The sequence below is a fragment of the Paroedura picta genome, chromosome 9, assembly GCF_049243985.1.
Source record: "Paroedura picta isolate Pp20150507F chromosome 9, Ppicta_v3.0, whole genome shotgun sequence".
Taxonomy (NCBI): Eukaryota; Metazoa; Chordata; class Lepidosauria; order Squamata; family Gekkonidae; genus Paroedura; species Paroedura picta.
The window spans coordinates 43,510,489-43,527,452 of NC_135377.1; the positions used below are offsets into that span (position 1 = coordinate 43,510,489).

Genomic DNA, 16,964 nt, shown 5'->3' on the forward strand with positions numbered 1-16,964 from the left:
TGCCCTGTAGCAATCGATTTCTGAATGTCTTTGAGTAAAATTGGTCCAGTCATCATTTAAATTTACACATTAGTAAGGATGATGGCCCGTCTGCATTTCTTCTAGTGTCAACCAGTAAGCCTGTTTCACTGCAACTAAGATATTTTAGAGAGTGCTTCTTATTTAACTTTAATAGTGGTTAAGGAATTTTTACATCCAATTTCATTGCTCTTTCTATCTTAACATTTCAGGCTTGTTTTAAACATTTGGCAGTTAGGAAGAATTTACCTGTGCAATCTTCCACTTGTCCATTGTTTGATTTAAACTAATCTCTGATCACCCAAAAAATCATAGCCAAGGTAGATGCTGTACCAGCATACTGATGTTGCATGTGTAGCAACATTGCACACATAGCAGCATAGTTTGAGCAGAATGAATAGTATTGCCTAGGTAATCTCTTTTTGCCTGTCAACAGCATGTTTAAAATAGGCCTCAGTCTCTTGCAGGGATTAACCAGGCAAATGATAGAAACACCTTTCAATCTTCTGCTCAGTACGGAAGAACTTCCATTAATTTTAAAAGAAGAACAAAATGAACTTTCTATATCCATTCAACAGAGTCATCATGAACAAGTGGGTGTTTGAAACTGATGAGCAATTCAGCCATAGTCTGAGCAATCTAGGCAAAGGTCTGGTCCCAACAGTCAGTTAAAGTACATCACAACCACTAACTAGTTCTTCCATGGTCCCACAGAAGGCAATATTGAAACAAATAGCCATTCCCTGTTGATGTAACAACCTCTACATTTTTCACTAGGGCTTGAGACCTGCTGAGAACCAAATCAAAGGTCACAACGCCTCTGGTTGGCTCTGTGACCAGCTGTTCCAGTGCACTGTCATTTATGATATCTAGGAATTATTTCTACAGTAGGACTCAAATGCCCTAACCTCAGGGGAACAAAACTGCACCTTGAAAGCCATGAGTTCCAAGCGAGTACATACCCACTATTTCCACCTAATGGGTTGATCATTTTACATGTAAAACTCTCTGCAAAACACTAGATAGCATTCATTCCCCTGCTTACTTTCTACTTTCATCACTGGTGAGTGTTCTAAAAGTGTCTAGAGTGATTCAGGGTTCTTCAAAGTGGATCCCCAGGCTAAGAGCCACATGCCAAGAACACTTTGACTTTCGCCCTTCAAATTGTACCAAAGGCTTGCATCCCAACCTAGGGGGAGCCTTACAGTTCAGAGACTCACAGCCGCACAAGGATTGGTATCGGGACCAGTTTTATTTAATATATATATATATTAATAAATAATCAGGAACTAGGAGTGAGTAGTATAGTGGCCAAGTTGATACCAAATTATTCAAGATGATGAAAGCCAAAGCTGATTGTGAAAAGATCCAAGAGGACCTCCACAAATTGGGCGAATGAGTAACAGTGTGGCCAATGAAGTTCAGTGTTGGTAAGTATAAAGTCACGTACATTTGGACAAAAAAAATCAAAGTTCAAGTATAGGCTAACTTGCTGAGAAGAGAAATGATCTTGGGGTTGTAGAGGATAACTCAATGAATGCGTCAACTCATTGTGCTACAGTGGTGAAAAAGGCAACCTCTGTGGTAGGGATTATTAGGAGAATAAAAAGCCAATATTGTAATACCCCCATAAAAATCTATGGTGCAGCCACATTTGCGATACTGTGTACAGTTCTGATCACCATGTCTCCAAAAGTGCAATGCAGAGCTAGAAAGTTACAAAGGAAGGCAACCTATGAGGAAAGTCTGAATAGTCTTTTTTTTAAGTTCAGAAAAATGATAACTAATGAGGGACATGATAAGAGGCTTATAAAATTATGCTTGGGATGGAGAGAGTTCACAAAGAATGTTTTCTACTTCTCCTAAAATGCTAGAACTTGGGCATAAAATGTTGCTGATGGCCAGTAGGTTCAGGACAAACAAAAAAAAATACTACTTTACACAGAGCCATTAAAATGTGGAATTCACTGCCAGTAGTGATGGTCATCATTTTAAATAGAGATTCATAGAGAATGTTGATCAAGGGCCATGGTGACTGAAGGGAGCCTCCATATTCAGAGGCACATCCTCTGAATCCCAGAACCAGGCGGCAACATTGGGGGAAGTGCTCAGTCTCTATGCTCTGTTGTTGCACATCCAGAGGAACTGGTTGGCCACTGTAAGACAAGACGCTAGACTAGATAGACTGATCCTGCAGGGCTCTTCTTCATTAGGCTTGGGGGGAGGGGTGTCATTGTTCTCCATTGCTGGGCAGGGAGATCATGCCATTTCATGTTGGGGGGGGGGGGTAGTATATAACCTGCAAAGAATGTGGGGGGGGGGAGAGTAGTCAGCCACAGACAGTGAAAATAGGGCATTGCTGGATACATAAGGGAGAACAGACTTTTTCTGTAGTTTGAAAATATATTTTATGAAATAACATAAAATGGCTAGAGGATGAAAAATGTGTCATTCCTTTTTTTTTAAGATTTCACTTACACTTTTCACTAGAATAAATTTTGAGTCCAGTAGCACATTTAAGAACAAAACATTTTATTCAAGGAATGAACTTCCATATACACGCACATTTTCTCGGTGATTTTAACATTTACATACCCACTGTCAACGCAAGGTATACAATATTCTTCTAGTGATCAGACTGGTGTGCGTCAGTGCTGAGAAAATGCAGTGGAAGGAAGATGCCAGAGTTCAGTTTAGTAACTAATAAAACACCAAGCAATTGACACTCAGAGAATGTGACTAGCTGGCTGTATTCTAATTAAAACAAGCAACCTAGTATAGTGACTAACAGAGAAGGTTTAAGACAGAGCTCAGTATAAATAATAAATTTAGAACATTTTTTCCTCTCTCCTGCTGCTCATTTTTCCACCTTGTTTTATTGGCAGTCTGACAGGTTTTATTTTTGAAATAAATTAGCTCTAAATTAGGCATCCCAAGGAGGCTTCACTTTGGGACCATGTTTTCTAAACTGCTGCCAACAAGCTGGATTTTCTCATCTACAGTTGTGCTTGCTGATTATAACTTACAGCTGCTGCTTTATATATTCAGGATAGACATTAAAAGGTCCAATAGGAGGAATGAAGTACTCCAATAGGAGAATCCGGAGAGTCAATCAGCTAGAACTTCCTTGGACACACATTTGGGTTACACATCTACATTGTATTAATCCTAAAGAGGACTGTGTTTAAAGCACATTTTTGAACACTTGCATCTTTGGAGGGAAATCACCCAATTGGCAGCATTCTATCAATTTTATGAAAGGGGGCAGTTGTCAGGAGAAGGTTGGAAGTGACCCCATGGCAGACCAACTAGCCCAAGATCCAAGTGGCTAAATGGATACCTCTGGAAGGTCTACACTCAAGGCACATAGGACATTAGCACTGATTACAGAAGGTTACTGACTGTAAACAGAAGTTATTTTTAATCTATGTAGTTAGAAGTAAAGGTAAAGGTAAAGGTATCCCCTGTGCAAGCACCAAGTCATGTCTGACCCTTGGGGTGACGCCCTCCAGCGTTTTCATGGCAGACTCAATGCGGGGTGGTTTGCCAGTGCCTTCCCCAGTCATTACTGTTTACCCCCCAGCAAGCTGGGTACTCATTTTACTGACCTCGGAAGGATGGAAGGCTGAGTCAACCTTGAGCTGGCTGCTGGGATCGAACTCCCAGCCTCATGGGCAAAGCTTTCAGACGGCTGCCTTACCACTCTGCACCACAAGAGGCTCTTGTAGTTAGAAGTAATTGTGTCTAATCTCTCTTTAAATCCACATAAACCATCATTGTATCTGTTGGTCATAAACTGTTCACGCATCAAGTAATTTACTGCCATTAGATGTGATGGCGGTTTAGGTAGATTCTGCAACCAGAATCTGCCCCCCCCCAAAAAAAAACACAAAATTCAAAGGGAGACCCATGAGAAAACTTTATTTATCCTCAGTGACCTCATTATACAGTCAGATCTATTATCTGAGAAGTACTGTGATGTTGACGTGTCCACTATGTTTATTTAAAATATTTCTATACTATCTTTTTTATCAAAAAAATCTTCAGAGTGGCCGACAAGCAATTAAAATATTATACAAATCAAAATATTAAAAATAGCAGTTAAATTCACAGCAACCAATGATCAAATCACTGCATCACTAGAATCCATAAATCAGGTTTCCTGAATAGCCCCTTCTTCACTGCTTTTTCAAATTGAGACAGTAATGAAGACAGGTAGACTTTCTCCAGGGCTGCCTTCTGTATCCTTATTTATGAAATTTATGGTCCACCTTTCTCACTAGGACTCAAGGCAGATTGCACAGGGCGAGTCAATACAATCAACAAGATGGGACATTCTTTAAAAAACAAAGTAGAATTTTGGTTTTAGAACCAACTAGCAGTTTAAAAACAGAACTGAAGCAGAGCATAAGCATCACCGTGACTCATTAAATGATTTAAAACTACACAATAGGATTGAACCCACAGCAAAACTATACACAGTAGTACATCCACATTCCCCAACAATTTATCAAAGTAACTTTGTCATGCTTGCTGTACAGTGCTGCCCTATTGCCTGTGCAGAAAGAAAATTTTGAATAATTGTGCTTTGTCTATTTTGAATAATTGTGCTTTGTCTAGTTTGCAGAAAGCCAGGAGAGTGACTGCCTTCTTGACATACTCAGATAGACCATTCTATAAAGGGAAGGAGCATGATGGAGAAGTACCAGCAGATTTTGCCTATTTACAGGGTAATACCTGCAGAAAGACCTGCGCATATGAGCAAAGCTATCATAGAGGAGCAATGGGGGATAGATGGTCTCATAGATATGAGGATCCAAGGCTATGAAGGGCTTTGTATGTGATAACCATATTTTAAATTATGTCTGGTAACTGATGGGCAGCCTATGGAGTGACTGCAGAATGGGAGTAATATGCATGTCCTTGTAGCTCTTGATAATATCCGAGCTATGGCTTTTGGTAAAACCATTGAAAATGGTACGTTGCATCCCAACCAACACACAGAAAGCCTTCAGAGGTTGATCTGAGAGTCTGGATAGATACATGAGAGAGGAGGCAGTCCTAATCCTGATCATCAATCATCTAGCTCTTTAAATATCCATACCCAACTTTGAATTGTCCCCAGAAATGAATGGGCATCAAGGGAAGCTTTTAAAATATCAAAGTTTCATGCTTCATTCTGTGGGCATCTGGCAGGGTAGTGATGCTTGCAAGAGCATGTAGCAATAATATACTCTTTGACCAATTTTTTAATGTCTGAGCTTCTATAGGCTCTTACCGATGAAAAAAGAAGAAGTGTGGCATAAAACAGCCTCATATAGGCCCATTATGCACGGCCGCCGAAACGGCGATTTCGGGTCACATGGAAAACGCGGAGGGGGAAGACGCGACGCATACCGGTTATACACGGGGCGGGGCGCGACGGCGGCAAAACCCAGAGTAACCGATTATGCACGCGCCGATCCGGGCGCCGCTTCTGGTTGCGCCCCGCTCACCCGGAAGCTGCGCTTTCTTCCGCGTTTCACTGACGCGGCTTTTTCGGCGGCATGCACCGAAGCTGCAGCCGGTTGCAGCCGGCTCCGTGCGTTATCCGTGATTTTAGTCGCCGCCATTCCACCCCGAATGTGCGCTAAAACCCCCGTGCATAATGGGTCATAGGGAGCAATGGGTGCTAACAGCAGAAGAAACTGTATGTATGGGAAGTCCCCCCTCCATGAACTCCACCTCCATGGCAACTTTTGCAGAGGAAAATCGTCTCCTGAAAATTCAGTGCAATATAGATATCTACTCCTTTTCAAACCAATGCTGTTCAAAGCTTAATTGCAAGGCTTTAGAGGGGGGGAAAGGGGGGAATGCTCCCAAGAGATACTAAAGGGTATCCATAATCTCCATATTGTCAATGTGACCAAAATCATGAGATGCTGTTTCTAGCTTCAATCAAATTCTTCCATGGGGCTGACTTAGGGCAGGTTCACATGGTTCCTGTTAAGAGGATTAGGCATACTGTTCCAGTGATTACTGAACACAAGTTACTGAAACATACAATAAGAACTATATAGTTTTCCAGAATACAGTAAGAATAAAGGTGGGGATGCAAACATTATTGATTATCTAGGTTTATTTGTAAAGAACCTTGGATTTTATGTTGTTTAAACAGAGTGAGCTTTATAGCAGACTTTGCTGCAAAATTAAAGGCCTATTTCCTTTCCCCTTGTAAGTTCTCAGTTGCATTACTCAATGTGTACTCCTGTATTCTTTTCATTGTAGACTTCTGTGGTCAAACTGAGAACATCATATTTTGCTCCTATCTGTGTTGTTTGTAATGACTTCATTAGGCAGCAGCTGAATGTGCACACGTGGGTCTGCTCAAGACATTTGGCTGCTTTAGTTTCTGCAAATGTTTAGGTTCCCAGGGTCCTTTGAGCCTCCCAGGAACAGTTCTGCATCCTTATTAGAGACTGACAATTAAAGGACTGTTTTCATATCAAAAGCAATCACCAAAAATTAGCCAGGGAGACCTTAGAATGCTTTGAGAATTCAAACACTCTGAAATGGCCAACTTTCCTTCATTTGGTTCAATCAGTATCAACTTGGGGTTCCTTTTTATGTTCAATGCTGCCAGGATAGTTGTTGAGTTGGCACCATGACAGCTTTACTAGGATTATGCAATACCAAGGAAAAGGTAATTAATGCATTGTGGAACCTTTTCATCATATTCAGTTGTGCAATTTGCAACAGAAGTTTGTAGATCAATATGATATGAGTACAAAGCTCACTAAAAACAATAAAGCAAGGAGGCATGGTTTAAAAGAAATAAAATCCTCCCCCTACAATTTGTTCTTTGATTCTGGATTCTTTTCTTTCACAAGCCTGGCATTCAAGCAAGTGCAATTCCTCAGCTAAGGAATAAAATGGGGAAGTGGGATCCTTTCCTCTGTATCTTACACACACACACACACACACACACAGAGAGAGAGAGAGAGAGAGAGAGAGAGAGAGAGAGAGAGAGAGAGAGAGCTTTCTGGAGAAGAATGATTGGCAGGCCTAGATGATGACAGATGCTTCTATGGGATATTTGGGTCCCAGATGCTGCCTCCGTAAGGTCTCATCCTCTCACTGTGGATCCAGGGATTAGGTCACCATAACATGCTGTTCTCTTGCAATGCCACAAATACAGTCAGTTGCTTAAGGTACACTGGCACAACAATTTGATCAGGCTGCATGAAATGTTTATTATACTGGTGTCAGAAGGAATATTCAGAAGAAATGGCCTTTAAGAAATGAAACTGTAAACCATTGGCCCTTTTGTTATTCCTTCGCAGCCGCTATGCAGTTGTTAGAAAAAATGTTCTGCTTCTTGGCTGGTAGGAGTTAGGGACCATAAGTTTGATTGGTAATGCAGTTTGCATTTGGAGGCATCCCTTCAAATGCAGGGAAAGGGGAGGCCACATGCACAAAACTCTATTTCCCCTCTGGGCTGTCTTCAGAAGCTCATTGATGTCACTTCCTTCCTCAGTCAGCAAGTGAGTTTTTCTTTAATTCTCAGCCCCAGCTGTCTGTGCTGTCAACACAAAGTTATTAAAATTCCTTTAAAGTGAATCAAAATAGCCTAAAAACAAATGTACTGGGAAGCAGGAAAGCATCAGTATTCAAAGTCCACAAAGCTTTGAGCAAAATAGAGTTGATCCAACCAAAGATTGCAAACATTGGCCTTCCCTAGCATCTTGTACATCATTAAATAATGTTTAAAACACATATTCTTTAATCTTGTATTACCGAAAAAGCCTTATGTGGTTTTTTTAAAAATTAGCCCCAAGATGTAATTTCAATTGTCATAATGATAATCTCAGTGAACACAAGAATGCATACTGAAAGTCTGCCTAAATAATGTTTAATTTTCCTTCTTCAAGAAACAAAGTAAAACTTCTATCTGCAAAACAAAATACTACACCGTTATATGGGGAGTAATTACTATAAAGAGGCAATTTTCTGTCATAGCCTAAGGCAATAAGTAGGAGGAAGAGGTTGTTTGCGTTTAGGAAGATGGTTATTGTAACAAAGTTTTTAAAAGAGAGAAAGTCTACCTGATAGAAAATAGTTACTGATTATCAAAGTAGGAATTACACTAATGATAAAGGTTGCTGAATATTATATTGTGTTTTTATATATTATGCCTATTTAATAAAACAATTTTATTGTCCTAAATAGCTTATGAGGAAGGTGTTTTTCGGAGCTGGAAAATCAAGCTTCCAAACACACAGTAGTTCACAGCAGAATGAGGACTTCCTCATAAATCACACTGCATCAGCTCAGAATCACTGGTCCAGTTGGAGGATTCTCTGTTATAAGCTACAAAATGGCTTCCTGTGTGCCTCTTCAAATCAAATTTGCTGTTTTTTTCTTGGGAGGGGAGCACTGCCTTTTCAGCAGTATAACCTGGCCAGAAAAAGAGAGGGATAGGTTGTTTAATCTTGCTGCAACACCTTAACTACCACTTTGTATGATCTAGCTGAGCTGAGTACAAACAAAGCAAGAGAGAAAGGCTAAGATGTCAGCAAGCTCCAGGTTACCAATTATTGTAGCAGCCATCAGTGTTTGCTGTTTTGTCTTGCACCAGTGCTGGCTTGCTGGATGATCATGTTAGCTTGATCTGTTAGATAAGTTGCTTCAGTCTTGGGAGAAAGGCAAAAATAGCTGTGCCTTCTACTGTGCCCTAAGTGGCGGCATCCAGAACTGCATTATAAGTAATTGAAAAGACATTTGGCTGGCTGCAGCATGATAATGGCTTCAAAGGCTCTCCAGCAGACTTGCAGCCCCAAATTTTGCACATACCCCAGTATCCCTGTGTTGGCAGACCTGAACTTGCCTGCTCAAGGATATACCTTGTTATTTAAAAATTCTCCATACCGTTATTTGTTTCAGAAGCAAGGGGAATGTTAAAGAGAATGTTGGTGGTTTGTCTAAGCTACTCCAGTGCAACTTGCATTTCTGTCACCTGGTCATCTTCTGTCTGATCTTAGGAAAACCTGATAACATACACATATAGAAGCCTTAAGAGCCTCTTGTGGCGCAGAGTGGTAAGGCAGCTGTCTGAAAGCTTTGCCCATGAGGCTGGGAGTTCGATCCCAGCAGCCGGCTCAAGGTTGACTCAGCCTTCCATCCTTCCGAGGTCGGTAAAATGAGTACCCAGCTTGCTGGGGGGTAAACGGTAATGACTGGGGAAGGCACTGGCAAACCACCCCGTATTGAGTCTGCCAAGAAAACGCTGGAGGGCGTCACCCCAAGGGTCAGACATGACTCCGTGCTTGCACAGGGGATACCTTTACCTTTACCTTTATAGAAGCCTTGGACATGTCCCCTTCCTTCCTTCCTTCCTTCCTTCCTTCCTTCCTTCCTTCCTTCCTTCCTTCCTTCCTTCCTTCCTTCCTTCCTTCCTTCCTTCCTTCCTTTTTTAAAAAAAATGAGAATGTCCCCCTTTGGGTTTGGAAGGTTCAGAATATTCCTTGTTAGTAGCAATTACCACAGCTTAAATAGTACGGTTATTTAAAATGAAATTTGTCATAGTGAGTTGGGAAATCTTTTTTGCTTTTCAAAATTTAGTAACTCTAACCTTTAGGATTGGTGCCACTATGCATATAAAGCTCTTACCTTTTTATGTTGGCTGCTTAGTTTTGTGGGTGGGGGAGAGTTTGACATGTGAACAACACTGAATCAAGGTAAAAATGACCAGGATCAGGATGTTGGTATACATGGAGGGGATGTGAAATTGGACAGGTCTTGAGAAGTATTTTCCTCTTGTCATTCTATAATTTAGATTTGCCAGCTTGTTTATCAGTATTCCCTCAAAGGCAGATAATAGAACTGTTCAAAAATAAATATTAAAAGCCTATTAATTGTAAAATGGAAGTTATTAATTACACAACTATGTGGATAGTGTCTACTCAGAAAGCAAAGAAATCTGCTATAGTATTAGATTTGCTGTAGAAAGGCCATCATCTGTAAATCAGATGTTTATTTTGCAATATAAGAGGGTGAATTGATTTGTCTCAGTGTAAAGAAAAGCTGCAGTTCAGTAAACAGGAAGGCACATCTTCAACCTTCTGTATTTGAAGAAGAACAAAAGTGAGAGCATTTGTCAATGCCTTTAAACCTGCCAGTTTGATAGTTTGCCTTGTGCAGCTCCACAGCAATCCCTCCAGCCACTCAAATTGTGACACTGACAAGCTGTAAAGGGAGTGCCATCCACATATCTGCGCCCAGAAATCTATGATTGATAGAGTTGGACTGAAATTCCCACAAACGATGTCAAAACCGTTTCTATAAAGAAGGTAATGTCGTGCACTGGAAATCCCAGGATTACCTCAAACTTTGGTTCATTGTACGCTGTTTAAAACTGTATATATAGTGAAATAAATTTTAAAATGGCTTCAATTTGCCTAATATAACTTTCCTTTTAGTGCCCCTGCTAGTTTCCCGTTATCATTCAAGTATAAGATGTCTGCATCTGTCTCAAAATCATTCTTCCACCTAAACCTGGTCCAATGAATACATCTAATCATGGCTGAATGTTTCCTTTTATAGACTTTCCTATATATGAAATTACAAATTGTGCTCTAAAGCTGCACTTCTGTGTACACTGACTAGTGCATATACATGCTTTCTAGAAGTAGATTCAAGTGGGTAGCCGTGTTGGTCCTGTGGCATCTTTAAGACTAACAAATAAACCTTGTCTTAAAGGTGCCACTGATATCTAGAAGTAGTTTATCACAGGGGTAGTCAACCCGTGGTCCTCCAGATGTTCATGGACTACAATTCCTATGAGCCCCTGTCAGCATTTGCTGGCAGGGGCTCATGGGAATTGTAGTCCATGAACATCTGGAGGACCATGGGTTGACTACTCCTGGTTTATCACACCGTTTCTAGGGTTGCTGCTTAGGGCTGCATTCACTCATGGCTAGAGATTGCAGAATCTCACAAACTGAGTAGTTTATCCATACAGGAAAATCCTGGTGCAAAACATAAAGCAACTAGTAATTAAGCCCATTGTACCCAAAATACAATGGGCTCTAGAAAGCGGGGGTAGAGGGGGGGGGAAAGGCGAGGGCAGCGTTGTGAAAGAAGAGGTACCTGAAAGCGGAGGCATTGTCGAGGGACGTTCTTTTTTCGGCGGCGGGGCAGTAAGTAGTGGAGGAGGGAGGCCGTTGCTTCGGGCGGCGGCCCCCAGGCGGTCTGGCGGCGTGTGCAGCGGCGGCTCTGTAGGGCAGTGGTCCCCAACCTTTATTAGGCTGGGGACCGGCAGGGCTTCGGGCCGCGCCCGCGGGCCGCACCCACGGATCGGGCCGCGCCCGCGAGCCGCACCCACGGATCGGGCCGCGCCCGCGAGCCGCGCCCGGCCGCGCCCGCGGGCCGCACCCGCGGATCGGGCCGCGCCCGCGAGCCGCGCCCGGCCGCACCCGCGAGCCGCGCCCGCGGATCGAGCCGAGCGGGCGCGGCCTGCACGGGCGCGGCCCGGCCCTGATTCCCTCTCGGGCAGCATCGGCGGCGGCCATCTTCTTGTTGGGCGGGGAAGCGGCGGCCATTTTCTTTGTTGTGCGGGGCAGGGAGTCTCCGGCAGCGGCGCTCCACGCTGCTGGCAGGGGCTCCCTTGAGGGGAGGCAGGCGGCTCCAGGGCGGCATCTTCTCTTGTTGTGCCGGGCAGGGAGTCCCCGGCAGCCGCGCTCCGCGCGACTGCCAAGGGCTCCCTAGAGCGGAGGCAGGCAGCTCCAGAGCGACGTCTTCTGAGCGGCGGCCATCTTCTTGTGGTGCCGTGGGCTCCCTGAGGCGACGGGCTGACGGCTATCTCCTTGTTGTTGCGGGGGCTCCCTCAGGAAGCGGCCTGACGCGGCAAGAGGCGCTTCGCGCCTCTCGCCGCATCAGGCCGGGAGCAACTGCGAATTGCTGGGGCTGGGAATCAGAGGGAGCAATCGGCAGGCGCTTCGCGCCTGCCGATTGCTCCCTCTGATTGTCTGTCATGAGGAAGGGTCCAATCCGGACCCTTCCTCATCCCGGACGCATCCCGCCCCAGAACCCCTTACTGTTTTATTTAGTCCGTGGCGCCCGCGGCGCCACGGGCGGTGTACAGATGAGAGTGACCTGTTCAGTGAAATGTGGATTCAGCCAGGGTTATTATTGCAGAGCTACATTACAGTAAAATATGCCAGTTAACCTCTTTTGTCTCAAGTACAGCAGACCATGGCAGGAAAATATTTCAGGAACCCATTCTGGAACATATGTGGCTGAAAGTAACTAACCAGAAACTCTATATCTCAACCTTTCTGAATCTCATTTCAGAAGACAGAAACAAAGTCATGTGGTTTTTTGGGTTTGCATACAGTAGTTATGATGTAACTGTATCTCCTGTAACAAAATGTTAAATATCATGTCATTAACAATACACAACTCATTACCCTTCATATGTTATATAGCAGTGGTCCCCAACCTTTTAGGAGCCCCAGCCATGGCGGCCACTGGAGAGTACCAAAGGTGAGCCAGCGGCAGATTGGCAGGGCAGCCCCTGAGGCAGCAGCCGGGGAGGACGAGGAGGAGACTGGTACCAGTCCCCGGACCCAGGGTTGGAGACCACTGTTATACAGTAATAGAATGTAATTCCCAAGCAAGATCTGTGAAAGGTGTCTACACAGGGCAAGAATTAAGAGACTGGGTGAGAAGCAGATTAGGGAATATTCACCCATATATCACTCTTGTCCCATTTCTCTAACAGTAGTCCTATTGATAGTGTAAAGTTTATTTGATTTCCCTCACAACCTCCTGTGCCATTATTTTCAGTACACTTCACTGCATGGATATTCCTCATTCTCAAACACTCCATGTCATTGGCTTGGATCCTATGAACCTGAAGCTCAAGGACACTCAGAGAAGTGAACTTTTCCTTTCTCGCCTTTCCCCAGCAACCTCTGCGATGTCCAAGAATCTTGTTGCTGGAGCTAGGGGATTCTTATGGACAAAGCCAGTGGGGCCATGGGTGGATGGGAAGCTTCATTAAGAAACAGAAATTAGCAAAGCCACCTCCATCTCCTACCTGTGAAACTGGTCATGTGTGTTCCCCAGCCCACATCATCAACTTATGTCAAACCACTGGGTACTGTTGAAGAAAAGGGAAGATGGGAAAGATCTGCAATCCTTTTTGCTTGTGATTCATTGGATTGCATTGGACCTCCGGTTATTCTGCCTACTAATTACTGGTGGGCATTTGTCTTAGAAAGAATCATGCTCTGAAACATCCTGTTCTGGAACTCCATCAGAAGAATTCCTAGAGGAAGTGAGTTCCCTAGTAACCACTCCACTTCCAACCAAAGGAAAGTCATCATAAGCATTTTGAACAGCTTCCAATGCATAGCAGCTTCATTTGGCTTCCAGCTCCCTTTATTATTCTTTCTCTAACTGCCTGGAGCCTTTTTCTATGTAAGGAAGGTAGATTCCAAGCAGTTAGGCAGAGGTCAGACAAGGGGCAACATGATTGACAGCTCTGAGCTGTCAATGAGGCACAGAGCAGCTGAATGAAAGCTGCTAATTGTATTTCCTTTGCTTCCTCTCCTAAGCTCTATGATGGGGGGGGGGCAGGGGGAGACTATGAAAATGTGAAAACTTACAGGTTTCAGGCTGTTTTCTCTGCTCTATATAAAGCCTTTCTGGCAGTGAATGCTTGTAGGAGCTTTTGCACTGTTGGTTAAATCTGTAAATTTTTTCTTGCCCCTTTGCTCAAAGTCTCTGGAGAAGCACATCTTTAAAGCGCCCGTGGCGCCGCAGGTGCCATGGACTAAATAAAAGAGTAAGGGGTGGTGCGGAGGAGTTAGGGCGGGCTGTGTCCAGGATAAAAACTTGGAGGAGCGAATCGGGAGCCGCGAAGCAGCTCCTGATTTGCTCCTCCGAGTGGCACTCCAGGGCCAAGTGTCCAATTGGGAGGCGCACGAAGTGCACCTCCCTTTTGGACACTTGGCCTGTCTCCCAGACGCCACGCCACAGACTCCACTCCGCCCGAGCCGCCATCCTGCAGTCTCACCCCACTTCCCTGGCCTCGGGGGAAATTGCTTCCCCTCTGCCCAGAGAATGCCCTTCTACACCTACAGCACTCACTCCTCCTCCGCCTGCCCGCCCGCCCACCAACGACCGCACCCTTCCCACACGCACCCCGGCCCTCCCTGCTCGCCACCCCCGATCCACGACGTCCTGAAACCGCCGCCATCGCCCGCTAACTGTCCCCCCAACCCCACCCCACCCAACTTGCGCCTCAACGCCTCCCCGCCTGTCCCGGACCTTCCCTGCCGCCAACGCATCCACGCCCGGACCTCCCAAGCCCGCTTAACCACTTACCCTCCTCCCCACCTGTCCCTGAGCTTCCCCACCGCCGCTGGGCCCATGGCCCAACCTCCGAAGCCCGCTTACGTCCTTGCCCTTTCACACATGCTTGCTGCTGCCGCCGGTGCAGCCCACGCCCAAACATGGCTGCTGACACGACGAGGACCAACACCAGCCACTGCCCGCGCTGCAACATGGCCGCCTACAGGAGAATGCTGGCGCCGAGCCGCCCCAACGGCCCATGGCCTGCCTTCTCATGTCCTCCTGCTGCCGGACACCACTGCAAGGGCGCCGCCGCGGGGCGCTGCCCACCGCTCACTCAGGCAGCCACGCTCCAGCTTGCGGAGGTGAGTCCCTGCCTTCTCCCCGGCGCTGGCCCGGCCTTGCCGTCCTGCCCATCCCCCGAGCCCACTCCTGCGGCCGGGGGAAGCCGCAGCCACGCCCAGCCATCGACAGATCGCTCTCCGCCTTCTCCTCCACGCCCCAAGCCCCCTCCAGCGAACACCGGTAGGACCGAAGATGCCCCGGGGTGCGGGGCCGCCTCCCCCACTTCTCCCGGCCACCCCAGCCCAGCACGCGACCGGGAGAACAGCCCTGGTTGTAGCCCAGATCCCCAGGAAGCCTTCGCCCTGCGAAGGCTTCCCTACAGACTGCCTGCTAGCGCCCATTTTATTTATGAATAAAATGGGCTTTATTCCTAGTATAAAATATTTGAAGAAATAATCAAACAATATTTCTGTGCCTCAGTTATTTTCATTTTGATTTAGCATTTAAATACCAATGCACAGAAGTATTACACATTCACATCCAGTAGCATTTACATAGGAACTCCTGCACCAGTCTTTGAAAATTCTCCATCACCTGTTGGAGTTTCAAATCTGTGTTTCCTGGAACTTTTGTGCTAAGTACGGAGCAAAGTATGTCTGTGTATTTTATCCTTCCTTCCTCTTTTGTATTCTTTCATGTGTGTTTTACATTATCCCTCTCTGTTATCCTCTTCCCTTCTCCCACCTTAGCAGTCTTCTGTGAATGTGTGTTTTAGCCCTCTTAGACTGATTTCTTTGTTTCTTTTACCTTTCACACACACCTTGGTAGTCTTGTGTGTTTATCCTCCCTTGGTCATCTTGTGCAGGTTTGTGTATCACCTCAGTTTGGTCTTCTTCTGTATGTTATTCCACCTTGGTTACCTTTTCTCTGTGTGAGATTTATTCTTCCTTTCCCTTCATAGGTAGTCATCTATATGTGTGTTATCCCCCCTTGGGCATCTTCTCTCTCTGTGTGTTTGTATTACCCATCATCTTCCTCTTATGTGTGTATGTATGCACATCCTGTGGCATCCAATTTGGGCTCAGTTCCACTTCTTGTGGCAGCCATTTGGTAGTGGTGCCCACCATTCTGCCTCATTTGATGTATGAACCCTGTTTGTGATGAATGCTCTCATATTATTCAAACACTATAATACTGATTATTTTTTATTTTCTCTTTCAGATTCTGAAGAAAATTTAAAACGGCTGATAAGTAATCAGGTATTTCAGCCATTTTTCCATATCTTTAAGATGTATATCCCAAGTTATGCATGAAGAATTTAGGAAGAAAACCATTTTAATAAAAGTAGTTTTTAAAATCTAGAAATTGCTGGTAATCAAAAATCTACTTGATATTGCTAATAAAGTGGAATATGTTGTATTTTTTATTTTAGAGTTGAAATCAGTATATTATTGAATACTAGGTGTATAGCCCCTGATAAAACAGAAGTGCCATTGATGCCAGAGAGTTGCTTTGTCATCCTATTGTCTTCAATATAGAAATTCTTCAGCGAAAGTTATTACTTTAAAGACCCGTTGAAACCAATGGGATTTAAGTAAGAGGCAGCATATGTATCCTGTTGATTTCAGTGGGACAACACAGCTAACTTTGGATTGGGGCTAAAAGCTTCACGCATAGCAAAAATTATATTTTCCTGCAGATGAGATCGGATCAGATTTGGCTTCCAGTCGAATTTCACAGTGGAACTAAGGCCTTATGTAGAAATGTTTCTAGGCTGGCAAAGTTTCATGATTCCTCAGCATTTGCAATATTCAGTTAAAGAAAAATACATAATATTTTGACTGTAGAAATAAAAACAACAAGGAATTTAATTACCAGTTTTAACAGACATTGGCAGTTGAAATTAGAGATTAACTGCCTTTATCCAAGTTGCTGCCTACACAAATCAGCATGCTGATCTGGTTCATACAAACAGGCTTATTTCATTATGTATTTAGAACAGTCTTGTGTTAATTCAGAAAAGGGAGCTGTTCCTTCTCAGCCCTAGCCCAACTGCTCTGTTCTGATGCTTTCTGTTGAACATTATAAATTCATTTCTAATTTTTCCAAGTTCATTACCTTCAAAATTGATCCCTGGACTAGACAACAATCCGTTTTTGGGGTTTTTTTAAATCAACTGTCTCAATGTTTAGATTTTAATCATACATCAAGTTTTTAATAAAGAGTATAAAACATCAGTACAAACTGTGTATTAGAGGCTTTTGTGACCAAGTCCTCCAGTTTCCTGCCCCAGGAAATTAGTGTTAACTGCATAATAAAGCTTT

The 16,964-nt window shown here is 44.2% G+C and overlaps 1 protein-coding gene across 8 annotated transcripts in view; it reads left to right on the forward strand.

The window, feature by feature from the left end:
- The window catches only part of CHST9 (carbohydrate sulfotransferase 9), an 83,632-nt gene that overhangs the window by 53,202 nt on the left and 13,466 nt on the right, over window positions 1-16,964 (forward strand). For 6 of the 8 annotated variants that reach the window (XM_077352551.1, XM_077352552.1, XM_077352547.1 and 3 more), the window contains one exon: window positions 15,862-15,899. Coding sequence is in view for 3 of the 8 variants with exons in the window: in XM_077352547.1 (XP_077208662.1) it covers window positions 15,862-15,899 (38 nt within the window). In the remaining 5 variants the exon portion in view is untranslated. Of the gene's footprint in view, window positions 1-12,611; window positions 12,719-14,512; window positions 14,721-15,861; window positions 15,900-16,964 lie in introns of those variants that run through there. The other 2 variants (XM_077352549.1, XM_077352546.1) reach the window with 2 other exon arrangements.